This window comes from Macaca fascicularis, chromosome 20, assembly GCF_037993035.2.
Source record: "Macaca fascicularis isolate 582-1 chromosome 20, T2T-MFA8v1.1".
Lineage (NCBI taxonomy): Eukaryota > Metazoa > Chordata > Mammalia > Primates > Cercopithecidae > Macaca > Macaca fascicularis.
Genome location: NC_088394.1, coordinates 16,289,442 through 16,307,223, shown reverse-complemented (window position 1 = coordinate 16,307,223; position 17,782 = coordinate 16,289,442). Strand labels below are relative to the sequence as shown.

At 48.2% G+C, this 17,782-nt stretch overlaps 1 protein-coding gene across 4 annotated transcripts in view; it reads right to left on the bottom strand.

Moving 5' to 3' along the window:
* Positions 1–17,782, bottom strand: part of ABCC1 (ATP binding cassette subfamily C member 1 (ABCC1 blood group)) — a 193,624-nt gene that overhangs the window by 134,662 nt on the left and 41,180 nt on the right. For all 4 annotated transcript variants that reach the window (XR_012429506.1, XM_074028316.1, XM_065536819.2 and 1 more), the window contains one exon: positions 1,665–1,841. Coding sequence is in view for 3 of the 4 variants with exons in the window: in XM_045382568.3 (XP_045238503.2) it covers positions 1,665–1,841 (177 nt within the window). In the remaining variant the exon portion in view is untranslated. The remainder of the gene's footprint in view (positions 1–1,664; positions 1,842–17,782) is intronic.

The following is a 17,782-nucleotide window of genomic DNA, read 5'->3' as shown; positions in this document are numbered from 1 at the left end:
CCACAGTCCTAGGACACGGCACATATTCTCTGGGATGAGGACAAGTCCTCGGTAGGGTGAGGTGGCATCCAGGCTGGCACGTGACGGTCTGTAACTGGCTTGCTCCGCCCCACTGCCTCCAACAGGACTGTGTGTCTGGTCACCATGCTCCCCACTGCCTGAACACTCAAGAGCTCAGCCCACAGCCCATCTCTAGCTTCAACCCCGGCACACTGCACAAGAAAGCCCTCCACGACAACCATTCATTCAACCAGTATTTACTGAGGGTCCTCTGTGGGTGGGATATGTCTCAAGGTGCATCCATTCTCAAATGATTCAGAAAAAATAAATTATGGCATGCACATATATAGAGAGAGAGCAAAAGCTCATGATAAAACAAATGTAGCAAAAGGTTAAAAAAATCAGTGAACACAGGCCGGATTCATGCCTGTAATATCAGTACTTTGGGAGGCCGAGGCAGGAGGATCACTGGAAGCCAGGAGTTTGAGAACAGCTTGGGCAACAAAGCGAGACCCTGTCTCTACAAAAAATTGTTTTAAATTAGCCAGGCATGGTGGTGTATGCCTGCAGTCCCAGCTACTAGCTACTCAAAAACCTAAGGCAGGATGGCTTGAGCCAGGAGTTCAAGGTTGCAGTATGCTGTGATCATACCATTGCACTCCAGCCTAGATGACAGAGCAACACCGTCTCAAAACAAAACAAAACAAAACAAAACAAAAAAACAGTGACTATGAGTGATAGATAGAGAAAATTAGGCAGCAGTTCCTGGTATCATTATTGCAACTTTTTTTTTTAGAAGGAGTCTCGCTCTGTTGCACAGGCTAGAGTGCAGTGGCACAATCTCAGTTCGCTGCAACCTCCGCCTCCTAGGTTCAAGGGATCCTCTCGCCTCAGCCTCCCAAGTAGCTAAGATTACAGGCATGTGCCACCACACCCAGCTCATTTTTATATTTTTCGTAGAGACAGGGTTCACTATGTTGGCCTGGCTGGTCTCGAAATCCTGGCCTCAAGTGATCCGCTCGCCTCGGCTTCCCAAAGTGCTGGGATTACAGGCGTAAGCCACCACGCCCGGCCCATTATTGCAATTTTCCTGCAGCTTTAAATTATTTCAAAATAAAAGTCAACTTTAAAAAAAAAAAATTAGGGGCCAGGCATGGAGGTTCACACTTGTAATCCAAGTACTTTGGGAGACCAAGGCAGGAGGACTGCTTGAGGCCAGGTTTCAATTCAAGACCAGCCTGGGCAACACAGCAAGATCCCTCTCTCTACAAAAAATAAATTAAAAAGTGGCCAGAAAAAAAATCTATATACATATATTTAATTAAATAAAAAGGAGATCGCCTCAGTAAGAGGGGAAGAGCTGATAACCTCCCAGTAATGCCTTGAGAACAATCCCATCATTCATGTTGCATAAACAGGGAAACTGAGGCTTGGGAAGGTTAAAAAATTTGCTCCAGGCCAAATACTAAGTGGCAGAGCCAAGATTTGTACCCATGTGTGTCTCCAGAGCTCCAGTTTTCACCTCCTACATTACTCTTCTGCCTTCTAGAAGAAGGAACTTAAGAGTCAACTAACTATAAGAGAAATGTCAGGTCTCACCAACCACCACTCCCCGTCCAGGTGCACCTCCCCACCCCCTACAACAAAACCCCCTGGTGACTTACAGTTTTGGTTTTGTTGAGAAGTGTCATCTGAATGTAGCCCCGGTCATGTCGGGAGAGATAGAGGAAGTAGAAGGGGAAACAGGCCCAGAGGTAAAAACAAGGCACCCACACGAGGACCGTGTTCTGAAAGCACTTGGTGAAGTCAGGGTTGCTGGTATACCACGTGACATTCCAGTCCTGCGAACACAAACACAGGCGAGGGGTCAGCAGGACACACCCCAGAGGACAGGAGCTCGCCTGGGGCATGAAACCAGCTGCCACGGGGTTTGAAGAAACAGACAAGGCTCCTATATATCCAAGGACCTCTCAGGATGAACACACAAACTCAAAAGATCAGTAGCCAGAAAGACTAAGAAACAAGGAACAAGGGATAAAGGTACGTGGTGCCTTCTGCACTCCCACCTGAGCAGCAAAGACCCTGTTTCAAAATTAATAAATAAAAATAAAGCTCTCTTAGCAGGAGCACACAAGTCAGATGCCTGGCTCGTGCCTGTAATCCCAGCACTTTGGGAGGCCAAGTGGGCAGACCACCTTAGGCCAGGAGTTCAAGACGAGCCTAGTCAACATAGTGAGATGCTGCCTCTATGAAAAACACAAAAAATGGCTGAGCATGGAACGTGCCTGTATTCCCAGCCACTCAGGAGGCTGAAGTAGGAGGACTGCCTGGGCCTGGAAGGTAGAAGTTGCAGTGAGCTAAGATCATGCCACTGCACTACACCCTGGGCAACAGAGCAAGACCCTGTCTCTCTTTTTCTCTGTCTCTCTCACACACACACACACACACAACAGTGCATACACACAAAAAAAACCCCAACAAAAAGCTACGTAGCATCTCATGTCACATTAACAGTCCCAGAACCTGTGGCAAGTCCCACTGTAGTATAAAAGATGGAGACAGCCATTTAAAGGAACGCTGAAGGATATTCTCTTATAACCGAAGAACCTGTGTCATCTAGATCACTCTGACCTTAGAAAGCCCTCTGAACTGAGGGCTGAACCATCGCCATCATCACCACCATCGCCATCATCACCACCATCACCATCACCACCACCACCACCAATATCACTGCCAACACCACACCATCGCCATCATCACCACCATCACCACCACCACCACCAATATCACTGTCAATACCATACCATCGCCATCATCACCACCATCACCACCATTGCCACCCTCACCACCATTACCACCATCATCACCACCAATATCACTGCCAACACCATACCATCACCATCATCACCACCATCGCCATCATCATCGCCATCATCATCACCACCATCATCACCACCAGTATCAATGCCAACACCATACCATCGCCATCATCACCACCATCACCATCATCACCACCAGTATCAATGCCAACACCATACCATCGCCATCATCACCACCATCACCACCATCGCCATCACCATCACCATCACCACCATCATCACCACCAATATCACTACCAACACCGTACCATCGCCATCATCACCACCATCGCCATCATCACCATCACCACCATCCACCAATATCACTGCCAACACCATACCATCGCCATCATCACCACCATCGCCATCACCACCACCACCACCACCACCACAACCATCACCACCACCAATATCACTGCCACCACCAACGCCATCACCACCAACGCCATCACCACCAACGCCATCACCACCAACGCCATCATCACCACCGTCGCCATCACCACCGTCGCCATCACCACCGTCGCCATCACCACCGTCGCCATCACCACCGTCGCCATCACCACCGTCGCCATCACCACCACCACCACCACCACCACCATCACCAATACTACCGCCATCATCACCACCACCAATATCACTGCCACCACTGCCATCACCACCACCACCATCACCACCACCACGACCACCACCACCAATACTACCGCCATCATCACTACTGCCGCCATCATGACCACCACCATCACCACCACCGCCATCATCACCATCACCAATATCACCACCACCACCACCACCACCACCACCACCCCCACCCCCACCCCCACCACCACCACCCCCACCATCACCATAACCATCATCAACCATCACCACCACCACCAGGGATAACAACCAAATTGCAGTTCTGTGTGCCGGGCTTTCTTCTAAGTACCTCATGTGTATTATCTCCTTTCATTCTGTAAGTATTTTTATCATCTCCTTTTTCAGATGTGAAAGTCAGGCAGAGAAGGGTTAAATACTGTGTTCAGTATCACACAGCTGGTAAGCTCTGGAGCTGAATTCAAACTCAGGCAATGTGGTTCAAGTCTGCATTTTACCACTGAGCTGTCCAGCCTTGGAAACAAATTTTGTTTCAATTACTCTTACTTAAAAAAAAAAAAAAAAAAGGCCTGTATTTTGTTAAAGAGCTGTGCCAAATAGATAAATTCATAGATACACACATAAATAGATCAGATATGTACCTGCCCAAGAATAAACCTCCACCATCAGCTGTTCTGTAATGAAGAATTTAAATTTTTCTTTTTTTGAAATGAGGTCTTGCTCTGTTGCCCAGGCTTAAGTGTGGTGGCAAGATCACAGCTCCCTGTGCCTTGAACTTTTGGGCTCAAGCAATCCTCGCACCTTTGCCTCCCAAGCAGCTACACTACAGGTATGCACCACCATGCCCAGCTGAAGCATTTAAATTTAATTCAAGCCATAATCTGGCAACTGACTAAACAACTTTGAGAAAACTCACTGCCCTTTTCGGGATCTCAATTTCCTGTCTGCACCACAGTTAGATTGGATCAGAGGCACAAAACAGGTTTCCCCACCCAAAGTTTAGCCCATAGATGGCTTGTTATTACTGCTATTGTTTTAGGCATACTTTTTATTTAAAAAAAAAAAAAAAAAAGATTAGATTCCAACATTTAAATTTTGATTTCCGGCTTTTTATTTTATTTTTATTTTTCTGACAGACTCTTGCTTTGTCACCCAGACTAGAATGCAGTGGCGTAATCTCAGCTCACTGCAATCTCCGCTTCCCGGGTTCAAGCGATCTTGGCTCACTGCAACCTCTGCTTCTCGGGTTCAAGTGATTTTCCTGCCTCAACCTCCTAAGTAGCTAGGACTACAGTCACATGCCACCCCGCTCGGCTAATTTTTTTTGAATTTTTAGTAGAGACAAGGGTTTACCATGTTGGCCAGTCTGGTCTCAAAGTCCTAAACCTCAGGTGATCTGCCACCCTCGGCCTCCCAAAGTGTTGGAATGACAGGCTTGAGCCACTGCGCCCAGTCTCTGGCATAACTTTAAAAATCAGAAAATCTTCTGGGCGTGGTGGTTCACGCCTGTCATCCCAGCACTTTGGGAGGCCGAGGCAGGAGGATCACGAGGTCAGGAGATCAAGGCCATCCTGGCCAACATGGTAAAACCTCATCTCTACTAAAATACAAAAAATTAGCCAGGCATGGTGGCGCATGCCTGTAGTCCCAGCTACTCAGGAGGCTGAGGCAGGGGAATCACTTGAACCTGGGAGGCCGAGGTTGCAGTGAGCCAGTATCGTGCCACTGCACTCCAGCCTGGCGACAGAGCAAGACTATGTCTTAAAAAACAAACAAACAAAAAAAATCAGAAAATCTGGTGGCGCTGGGCCCCTATTCCTGGTATATGACCATCACCAGGAGCTGGGAGGGGCCAGTCTTTAGATTGGACCCAGTTGTCCAGTTGGCTGCAGTCCCCAAAAAGCCCACTTCTCCCAGGCTTCCCATCCAACCGGCCTATGCACCCTCCAAGTAGCTCTGATTCCAACAGCCCTCCCACGACCACCTGAGACCCCATGGAATGTCAAGGAATCCACACCCTTACAGCTCCACACAGCTCTAAAGCCATGTCAAAAAAAAAAAAAAGTTAAAAATGAGAAATGAAGGAAATAAGATCACTTCACTTTAAAAAAAATGTGTCAATCTGATCAAAATATACACGTTCCAATAATTAAAGAGATCTAGTTATTAGGTTGGGCGCGGTGGCTCATGCCTATAATCCCAGCACTTTGGGAGGCCTAGGCAGGTGGTGAGGAGTTTGAAACAAGCCTGGCCAACATAGTGAAACCCCCATCTCTACTAAAAACATAAAAATTACCCGGGCATGGTAGTGCACGTCCGTGATCCCAGCTACTCGGGAGGCTCAGGCAGGAAAGTCACCTGAACCCAGGAGGCAGAGGTTGTAGTGAGCCAAGATGGCACCACTGCACGCCAGCCCAGGCAACATAGTGAGTCTCCATCTCAAAAAAAAAAAGTAAACCTTACAAGGCCAACACACACACACAGAGATTTAGCTAGGAAACATCAAGACACAAACCCTAAAAAGGACAAAGTTCACGTCTTTTTGGTCTGGCAGATTTGGAACACAGCCTTGTAAAGAAGAAGTTGATCGTGGAGCAGGCAAGACATCTCAAAAGACTGATTATTTTAATTTATTTCACACTACTGTTAATTCCTAAGGTGATGGGTGAAAAAAGGATTAAACTGTTGGTGGTCATTATATACAGAACAGCTTCTGAGCAGTTGCCAGTAAAAGCTCATTCCAAAGGAATTTGCCCTGCTAGAAAGAAAATAATATCAAGACTTGATATATGCAGTTATGTATACAAGAGACATAGTTCCAATGTTAAACATTTAATTGACCTGATCCTAGCCCCAAATTATTCCCTGCCAGGACTGCTGCAATTGCTTCCTAACTCTTTCCTGCCTCCAGACTCTCCTGGTCCTACTGAGTCCTCCCTACTACAGCCAGTCCTCCCCACCATAGCCAGAGAATTATCTATGTACACATCCATATGTATACCCATGAATATATTTATCACCCAACCATGAAGCCATCCATCCATCCACCAATGCATCCATCCATTCACCCCCCAACCCATTCATCCATTCACCTACCCACCTACCAATTCATCCACCCATCCACCAACCCACCAATTCATTCATCCATCCACCTACCCATCCACCAATTCATCCATCCACCCTACCCACCTACCAATTCATTCACCTATCAATCCATCCACCCACCCACCAGTTCATCCATCCATCCACCCACCCACCAATTCATTCATCCATCCACCTACCCATTCACCAATTCACCCATCCACCCTACCCACCTACCAATTCATTCATCCATCAATCCATCCACCCACCCACCAGTTCACCCATCCACCAACCAATCCATTCACCTGTCTATGTATCCATCTACCCACTCAACCATCCATCCATGCATCCACCCATGTCTCCCTCTCTTTGTGATTATTTTTAATAGGTAATATATTTGTGTGCTAAAACTCTTTCAAATTACTCAAAAAGGTGTACAGTGAAAAATATGTCTTTCTCCCCCAAACTAAGCCCCCCATTCCTACCCCACAGGCAAGCTACCATTGCTAACATCTTACATTCTTCCAGATATATTCCAGATACGACCTATTTTGTTGCCCCAAAAGGCACCATGATACTCTGTTCTATAGCTTGCTTTTTTGTTTACTTAGCTAATATTAAAAACTAAACTTTTTTTTTTTTTGGAGACAAGGTCTCACTCTGTTGCTCAGGCTGGAATGCAGTGGCGCAATCATAGCTCACTGCAGCCTTGACCTCCCGGTCTCCAGCAATCCTCCCACCTCAGCCTCCTGAGCAGCTAGGACCACAGGCACACACCACCATGCCCAGCTAATTTTGTATTTTTAGTAGAAATGGGGTTTTGCCATGTTGCCCAGGCTGGTGTCAAACTCCTGAGCTCAAGCGATCCACTCGCCTTGGCCTCCCACAGTGCTGGGATCCCAGGTGTGAACCACCGCGCACAGGCTTGGGAAACTGATCTTTATCAGTAACATAGATGTGTTTTATTCTTGATATTTCTTTTGAACAAAAAGGTAAAAGGGACAAGTCTTCTCATTCCATTCCCTAAGCCCCTCCCCTCAGTTCCTCTCTCTAGAGGCAATGATCATGGGTTTCTTATGTCTTCTTTCACAAAATATTTTACACAAAAATAACAAAAGTGGGCCGGGCGCGGTGGCTCACGCCTGTAATCCCAGCACTTTGGGAAGCCGAGGTGGGCGGATCACAAGGTCAGGAGATCGAGACCACGGTGAAACCCCGTCTCTACTAAAAATACAAAAAATTAGCCGGGCGCGGTTGTGGGCGCCTGTAGTCCCAGCTACTCGGGAGGCTGAGGCAGGAGAATGGCGTGAACCCGGGAGGCGGAGCTTGCAGTGAGCCGAGATCGCGCCACTGCACTCCAGCCTGGGCGACAGAGCGAGACTCCGTCTCAAAAAAAAAAAACAAAAATAACAAAAGTAAATATATATCTTCTGTTATCAAATGGAAAGAAGCATACATTACATAATGTTCTATACTTTTGCTTTTTTCTCTTAATCACAGATTTTAAAGATCATTCCGCAGTATACATGAACGGTCTCCTCGCTCTTTGTTATGGCTGCTTTGTATTCTATTGTAGGGATGAACTTGACATCCATCTGTCTCCTGGGGACTTGGCATTGCTGTTGCTCTTACTAACAATGCAGCATTGAATAAACAGCCTGGTAGGAGCCTTATTTCACACTCAAACAAGAGTGTGGGTAAGATCACTTTCTCGGCCAGGTGTGGTGGCTCCCATCTGTAACTCCGGCACTTTGGGAGGCCCAGGTAGGAGGATCCCACGAGCCCTGGAGTTTGAGACCACCCTGGGCAACATAATGAAACTCTGTCTCATATATACACAAACTTCCAAAAAATGAACCTGCCAGGTCAAAGGGTGCATACAGTAACATTTAGACAGACACTGCCCTCCAAATGGGGAACATCAGTTCATACCCCAGCTCATAAGGTACAAAGGCAATTACTTCACAAAACACAGCAGGTAACAAGTCTCTGACCTCTGCCAATCTGAGGTGAACAATCTCTCTCTGTAGTTTAAGTTCCTTCTCCCTTTATCATGAGTAAAACTGAGGGTCTTTCCAAATGTATTTAAAAGCAATCAGGTTTTCCTGCTCAGGGGACAATTCACAGACTTAGACATTTACATTAATACACAGGGCAGATCTAATGGCCGTCTCTCTTCTGCTGGGAAACAACTTCCCATGGCTCCCTATTGCTTTTAAGAACCAATCCTTGCAGTGATCCATGAGGCCTTCCTTCTACATTCACGTCCCATCTGCCTCTCCTACAATTTCTCCCAACCTGTTCCCCAGATGTGCCAACTCAGGCATTTACTTAAGGAAGTATTTACCAAGCTTGTTGTCAGTTAATGTTCTAGACACTGTTTCAGGCACTGGAGATTCAGAAAGGCTGTGATTCCTGCCTTCAAGGCAGTCACCAGCTGCTGGTCAAATAAATGGTTCCTTCAGTCATCTCTTGCTAGATTCTCTCTCTGCAATGTCTTTCTGCCCTAACAAACTCTTATTCATCCTTCAAAACCCAACTCAGGTACCTCATTTAAAAAGCTTCCTCCACACTCCCCAAACACCCTGCCCCCAACCTTCGCAATGATCTTCTTACTTGTCCACCATCAATTTCCCCCTTTGTTTGGTTTGGTTTGGTTATTGTTGTTGTTTTGGTTCTTAAGTAATAATCTGGCTGGGCACAGTAGTTTGCACTTCTAATCTCAGCACTTTGGGAGGCCAAGGCAGGAGGATCAGTTGAGCCCAGGAGTTCAAGACCAGCCTGGGAAACATAATGATACCTTGTCTCTTTTTTAATAAAATAATTATTTTGAAAAATTTTAAATAACAATCCATCCAGGTAGAGACTAGCTATGACCGCTCACTTCCTAATCAAGCAGATGTAGATTCAAATTCAGGCCTTGACCCCATGTGAACCTAGGCAAGTCACTTAATTTCTCCAAGCTTCAGTCTCCTGATCAGTAAAAAGAGTCAGAAAAGCTGAGCACGATGGCTCACGCCTATAATCCTAGCACTCTGGGAGGTCAGCACGGGTGGATCGCTTGAGCCCAGGAGTTGAAAGCCAGCCTGGACAACATGGCAAAACCCATCTCTACTAAAAACGCAAAAACTTAGCCAGGTAGGGTGGCACTCGCCTATAATCCCAGCTACTCAGTGGGCTGAAGCAGGAGGATCACCTGAGCCTTGGAAGGTAGACACTGCCGTGAGTTGTAATCACACCACTGCACTCCAACCTGGGTGACAGAGTGAGCACCTGTCTCCAAAAAAAAAAAAAAAAAAAAAAAAAGGAAGGCCAGGTGCAGTGGCTCACACCTGTAATCTCAGCACTTTGGGAGGCCGAGGCGGGCGGATCACGAGGTCAGGAGATCGAGACCATCCTGGCCAATACGGTGAAACCCCATCTCTACTAAAAATACAAAAATTAGCCAGTGTGGTAGCGGGCACCTGTAGTCCCAGCTACTCGGGAGGCTGAGGCAGAAGAATCGCTGGAACCTGGGAAGCAGAGGTTGCAGTGAGCCGAGATTGTGCCATTGCACTCCAGCCTGGGTGACAAAGCTAGATTCAGGCTCAAAAAGAAAGGAAGAAAGGAAGGAAGGGAGGACAGGAGGGAAAGAGGGGAGGGGAGAAGAGGGGACAGGAGGGAAGGAAAGGGAAAGGAAGGGGAGGGAGGAAGGAAGGAGGGAAAAGAAAGATAGAAAGGGAAAGGGAAAGGGAGAAAGAAAAGCCTGGGCACAGAGACTCACACCTTTAATCCCAGCAATTTGGGAGACCGAAATGGGAGGACAGCTTGAGCCCAGGAGTTCTAGACCAGCCTGGGCAACACGGTGAGACCCCATTTCTTTCTTTTTTTTTTTTTTTTTATAAGACGGAATTTCGCTCTTGTTGCCCAGGCTGGAGTGCAATGGCGAGATCTCAGCTCACCGCAACCTCCGCCTCCCAGGTTGGAGCTATTCTCCTGCCTCAGCTTCCCGAGTAGCTAGGACTACAGGCACCTGCCACCACACCCGGCTAATTTTTTATATTTTTAGTAGAGACGGGGTTTCACTGTGTTAGCCAGGCTGGTCTTGAACTCCCAACCTCAGGTGATCCGCCCACCTCAGCCTCCCAAAGTGTTGGGATTATAGGCGTGAGCCACTGCACCTGGCAAGACCTCATTTATTTAAAAAAAATTTTTTTAATTTTTTTTTAAAGTCAGGAAAACACATCATTTGGAAGAGCTCTGGAGAGCATTCAATGACACAATGCGTGACAGATGCTCATACAGTCTAGAGACAATAAACCGTAGGAGCAGATACTAACAGTTAGTAATAATCACCACTGCCGCCACCACCACTGTATTGCCCAGAGATAAGAAGTTTAAAGGATGAAGAAAAGTTGTCCTTTCAAGCAAGAAAGTGAGCTACAGAAGAAATCAGAGAGCATTTAAGGACACCGGAACTCCAAGGAAGGAGAGGTCAGGAAACACTGAGCAAAGGAAGGTGTTTCCTCCGCAGAAAGCAAATTGACCAGCACACGCAAGCTTCCTGCTCAAAGCCAGATGGCCAGCCCAGACCCAGAGGGCAGCTGTGGGAGGGAGCGGAAGGAAGGCATCACAAGAGGAAATCTGACTCTGACCATGAACTTTGACTGTTGCAGAAAGCAGCCAACATGGGTCACCCCTGCCATCCACCCCCACATCACCTCCGTCACGGCCCCTACAGCGGCCAACAGCGTAGGTCACAAAGCTAAGAGCATCTGGGGACCAGGCACAGTGGCTCACGCCTGTAAACCCAGCACTTTGGGAGGCTGAGACGGGAGGACTGCTTGAGCTCAGGAGTTCAAGAAAAGCCTGGGCAACATAGTAAGACCCTGTCTTCAGAAAAAAATTTAAACATTATCCAGGCGTGGTACTGCAGACCTGTAGTCCCCTCTACTCAGGAGGCTGAGGTGGGAGGATCTTTTGAGCCTAGGGGGTTGAGGCTGCAGTGAGCTATGACCATCCCACTGCACTCCAGCCTGGGTGACAGAGCAAGAGACTCTGTCTCAAAGAAAAAAAAAAGTATCGGGGCTGGGCGCAGTGGGTCACACCTGAAATCCCAGCACTTTGGGAGGCTGGGGAGGGCAGATCACTTGAGGCCAGGAGTTCAAGACCAGCCTGGCCAACATAGTGAAACCCCATCCTTACTAAAAAATACAAAAAAATTAGCCGGCCATGGTGCCAAATGCCTGTAATTCCAGCTAGTCGGGAGGCTGAGGCACAAGAATGGCCTGAACCCGGGAGGTGGAGGTTGCAGTGAGCGAGATCAGGTCATTGTCCTCCAGCCTGGGTGACAGAGCAAGACTTTGTCTCAGAAAAAAAAAAAGTATCGAGGCCTCTTGGGTGTTCCTTACTGGCAGGGACCCTAATGTGTCCTGAACAACTCCAGGAGGTAAGAAGCGCGACTCTCACTACTGGAGGCTTCTGGGAAAAACAGTGAATACTGGGCAATATCTAAAGGCTCAAGGAAGGGATGATTCCCCGGGAGTCTGCAGGCCACTTGCTGTTCCCAACTCAAAGAATCACAGCTATCCAAGACTGCTTCCTAATCTAGGGAAATCCAGCCAGCCAGCCTGGCCCACCACTCTCTGAGCAGAATCAGAAGAACCCAACTGTCCGAAACGCAATTCAGCCACAAGAGATGAGTCCTGAAGCACACGGTCACCAGTCACCGCACCAGCCCAGGCCCTGCCCCTAACCTGGCCCATGGAAATCTTCATAGAGAAAGTGCACGTCGGCCAGGTACGCTGTCTCACACCTATAATCCCAGCACTTTGGGAGGCCAAGGCAGGTGGATCACAAGGTCAGTAGATCAAGACCATCCTGGCTAACACGGTGAAACCCCATCTCTACTAAAAATAAAAAAAAAATTAGCCGGGCATGGTGGCACAGGCCTATAGTCCCAGCTACTTGGGAGGCTGAGGCAGGAGAATCGCTTGAACCCAGGAGGCGGAGGTTGCAGTAAGCCAAGATTCCACCATTGCACTCCAGCCTGGGCAATAGAGCAAGACTCCGTCCCAAAAAAAAAGAAAAAGAGAGAAAGCTCGTGTCCTCCCCAGCTCCCAGTTCCCTCCAACAGAGGCTTCTCTTTGCGGGACACCTCACCAGCTTGGTCAAGTTCTTGTATCTCCATGACCTCAGCCCCGACACTCAAGAAGCTCAGGACCCCGTCCAAGTCCGAGTGGCCCCTGACCTTCATGCGTTCATATAATTCCTATTGCATGGCATCATCTTTTCTGGGCTGAATGATGATGACTAAGGCACCAGGCATTGATCTAAGTCTTCACATACATGACCCTGGTGCTGACCTCCTTCCTGTACATGACCCTGGCTTTGACCTGCCTTCCTGGTTCAGCCGTGATTATCTTGGAAGTGCTCGTGCACCTGGCGGCTCACTAACTTTCCCCTACACCCCTACTGCTCCCATTCGGATGGCGCAGGTTCTGGACAGATGCTCCGCCAGGGCCTGCAGGGATAAAGCAGGCAGCCCTGCCAGGGACCCAGTCAGCCAACTCCAGGACAGGAGAGGAGGCCACAGAGAGATGGGGCAGACAACAGGCAGAAAAAGTGATCACGAATCTCAACTGCCACTGACGGAGGTCATGAGGACCTACTGTGTACCACGAGTTCCACTGAGGCCTGAGCATCCACTCCCAATACAACCATCTCAATAACTCACAACCCGCTGGGTGCAGTGGCTCATGCCTATATATCACAGCACTTCAGGAGGCTGAGGTGGGAGGACAGCTTGAGGCCAGGAGTTTCAGATCAGCTTGGGCAACACAGTGAGACTGTGTCTGTACAAAAACATTTAAAAACTTAGCTGGCCGGGTGCAGTGGTTCACGCCTATAATCCCAGCACTTTGGGAGGCCAAGGCGGGCAGATCACGAGGTCAGGAGTTTAAGACCAGCCTGGTCAACATAGTGAAACCCCCTCTCTACTAAATGTACAAAAATTAGCCGGGCATGGTGGTGGGTGCCTGTATTCCCAGCTACCCGGGAGGCTGAGGCAGGAGAATCGCTTGAACCCGGGAGGTGGAGGTTGTGGTGAGCCGAGATCACGCCACTGCAGTCCAGCCTGGGCAACAGAGTGAGACGCCATCTCAAAAAAAAAAACAAAAAAAACCTAGCTGGGCATGGTAGTGCACACCTGTAATCCCAACACTTTGGGAGGCCAAGGCAGGAGGATCACTTGAGCCCAGGAGTTTGAGACCAAAGTTGGCAATGGAGCGAGACTCCCCCTGCTCTACAAATAAAAAAATTTAAAAGTAGCCAGATGTGACGATGCTTGCCTTTAGTCCCAGCTACTCAAGAGGCTGACGAAGGAGGATCACTTGAGCCCAGGAGTTCGAGGCTGCAGTGAGCTATGACTGAACCACCGAACTCCAGCCTAGGCGAAAGATTGAGACCCTGTCTCAAAAATAAATAAATAAGTCACTTGCAACAGTCAGGATCCTCTTGCTCAGTGGACATTTATCAGGGACTTCTACCATGTGCCAAGGTCATGTGCAAGTAAAATAAAGTCTCCAGTCTCACACCGTTTCATTGTATGGGAAGAGGCCAAAACTACAAACAGGTTAAAAAAAAAAAACAACAACTCTATGTATGCCCAACGGGAGCAAATGGCTTGAAGAAGAAGAAAGTAGATGAAGCATAACGGTGGGCGGGCGGGTGCTAGTTCTGTATCAGGTAGACAGAAAGGGCCTCTGGGCCAAGGTGACATTTCAGCAAAGTGCAGAAAGAAACGAAGAAATCTGTGCCACCTTCTGTTTATAGAAAGAGTAAGAGGGAAGATTCATTAGCTGCATCAGCCAAGCACCACTCTAAGTGTTTCACATTACATTTCATCCTCACACACAACTCTAGGATTCAGGTACTATAACCTAACCCATTTTACAGATACAGAAATAGGCCTGGTCATACATAACCTGCAAGCGGCATACGGTCAGGAATCTGCTGTTTTGTTTTTGAGATGGAGTTTCGCTCTTGTCGCCCAGGCTGGAGTACAATGTTGTGATCTCAGCTCACTGCAACTTCCGCCTCCCAAGTTCAAGCGACTCTCCTGCCTCAGCCTCCCAAGTAGCTGGGATTACAGGCGGCTGTCACCATGACTGGCTAATTTTTGCATTTTTAGTAGAGACGGGGTTTCACTATGTTGGCTAGGCTGGTGTCACATTCCTGACCTCATGATCCGCCCTATGCCAGCTACTTGGGAGGCTGAGGCAGGAGAATCACTTGAACCCAGGAGGCGGAGGTTGCAGTGTGCCAAAATCACGCCATTGCACTCCAGCCTGGGCAACAGAGCAAGACTTAATATCAAAAAAAAAAAAAAAAAAAACACACAACAAAAAAAAAAGCTAATTAATCTGCAGGGGGTAAGCCTGAAACGAGGGAGAGGAAGGCAACCATTAATTTTTGTTTTATTATCTTTTGTACTGTTTGAATTTTCTCCTCTGCATGCATTATTTCTAAAATAATAATAAGAAAGCTAGTTCGCACTTCAAATAAATAAATAACAGCAGCAGGAATTGAAGGGTAGGACATTTCTAAATGCTGAGTTGGAAACAAAAAGAAAGCATGTATTTACTGGGTGCCAATAATAACAGCCAGAGTGACCGTGCCAGGCACGGTGATAAGTGCTTCCCAAGCATAGTCCATTTAAACTTTCCAACAGCCCTACAAAGTCAGGACTATTAACTCTCTCCCCTTTCCTGGCAAGGGCTCCGAGGTCCGGAGAGTTTATGTAAATGGCTTGGGCTCGTAACCCTAAAAGAAACAGAGCCAGGATTTGAACCCATGGAGAGTCTGACACTGAGTTCCACCACCTCTAAACCAGGTGCTTGGAACACTAAGGCCTTTTTGTTTGTTTGGTTGGCTGGTTTTGTTTTTTGAGACAGGCTCTCACTCTGTTGCCCAGGCTTCAGTGCAGTGGCACCATCACAGCTCACTGCAGCCTCTATCTCCTGGGCTCCAGCAATCCTCCTGCCTCAGCCTCCCAAGTAGCTGGGACTACAGGCACACACCACCATGCCTGGCTAATTTTTCTATCTTTCGTAGATCCAGGGTTTTACTATGTTGCCCAGGCTGGTCTTGAACTCAAGCAGTCTGCCCGCCTCGGCCTCCTAGAGTGCCAGGATTAGAGGTTTGACCCACCACACCCAGCCAGAATTCTAAGGCATTTACAAGGTGCATGGCAGACAGATGGAGCCTGAGGTGGCTTGGAGGCAAGATCTCCAAGGCCGGAGATCAAGTGAATGGCCTCAGGCCTCACAGATTCCAAACTCATCTCTCCAGAGCAGAGAAGCAAGATTTTGACTCAGACATGGAAACATTCTACAACTCCTCCCACCCACCCACCCCTGAATGTGAGCAGCGCCAGGGTAGTGGTTAACAACACAAGGTTCAGGGTCTAGGTTCCCATCTCCGCCACTTACAGATGTGTGCCCTCAAGCAGGGCTTCTTCAACCTCAGAACCGCTGATATTTGAGCCCAAATAATCCTTGGATGTAGGGGGCCATCCTGTGCATTGTAAGATACTGAGTGGCGTCGCTGGCCTCTACCACTAGATGATAATAGCACTCCCCACCTCCTCAAGTTGTGACAATCACAACTGTCTCTGGACATTGCCAAGTATCTCCAGAGAGGCAAAGTCATCCCCACTGCCCTAAAGCAAGTCAGTTCACCTCACCAGGCCTTGATTTCTTCATCTGTGAAATGAGACTAATTCTAGAACCCACCTATCACAGAGTTATCACAAGGGTTCAGAGTAAGGTGACCCAAGCGTCAGGTTCCAGGAGCTGTTGTTCCCAGCAGCCAAGATACAGATTAACACACAGAAGTGCAGGCTTCCTGTCATGCATTCAATTGATCATTTGATGACTGTTTACTGAGCACCTACTATGTGCCTAGACCTGGGCTAGTCACAGGCATGGGGGGAAATCAGAAATGATATCTCTGCCCTCTTAAGACGCATAGTCCATCAAAGATGAAAGCTCACACATAAGAACTTAATGACAAAGAGCGGTACCTGCTGTGAAGGAAGGAGAAGGGGTGTCAGGACAGGAAGCACCAGAGTGGGGATCTGAGCAGATGACATCCCCGCAGACTGGAAGGGTCAGGAAGAGCTGGCTGTGCAACGATTTTAGGAAGCACATACCAGGCAGAGATAGCACTGGCAAAGGCCACAGTTGGGGGAGGGGAGGGCGGTCGCTGCAGCAATAAGCCAGGACCCAAGATGGAGCAGGAGGAGAAGTCACCAGGGGCCACAGCATAGCCGATCTTGGAGTCACGGTACGGAGCATCGATTTTTTGTTCTAATTCTCACAGGAGGCCCTGGGAGGGCATTAAGCAGAGGCATGGCATCGCCTAATTCACATATTAAGACAGTGATCCCTGGCCAAGCACAGTGGCTCATGCCTGTAATCCCAGCACTTTGGGAGGCCGAGGTGGGCGGATCACCTGAGGTTAGGAGTTCGAGACCAGCCTGGCCAACATGGTGAAACCGCGTCTCTACTAAAAATACAAAAATTAGCCAGGTGTGGTGGTGGGCGCCTGTAATCCCAGCTACTTGGGAAGCTGAGGCAGGAGAATCACTTGAACCCGGAAGACAGAGGTTGCAGTGAGCTGAGATCACACCACTGTACTCCAGCCTGGGTGACAGAGCCAGATTCTGTCACAAAAAAAAAAAAAAAAAAAATTGCTGAATGGTGCCAAGCACAGTGGCTCACACCTGTAATCCCAGCTACTTGGGAGGCTGAGGTGGGAGGCTCACTTGAGCCCGGGAATGGGAAGCTGCAGTGAGACGTGATTACGCTAATACACTCCAGCCTGGGTCAGAGAATGAGACCACGTCTCAAAGAAAAAGAAATAAAAATAAAATCACAGCTCTTTCTAAGCACTGACTGCATACCAGGCACTGTGTTCAGGTTTCACGTACATTGCTCCATTTTATCACCCTAGTAGTCTATGAGGAAGGTACCATAATGACTCCCACCTTACAGAGAGGAACGCAGAGACAAACAGGTGAGAAGATGTCCCATGAGTCACAGAGGCAGGACCTCGAGGGTCCTGGATTCAAACCACAGCAACTCTTCTGCACAACCAACCAAGGAACAGACCGGGCTTCGAGGGGCGAAAGGCAAGGTGAGAGGCTGCTCCTAAACGCCACGCTCAGAAACAATGCTGCAAAGGGACAGCTCAGAAGCCAAAGAAAG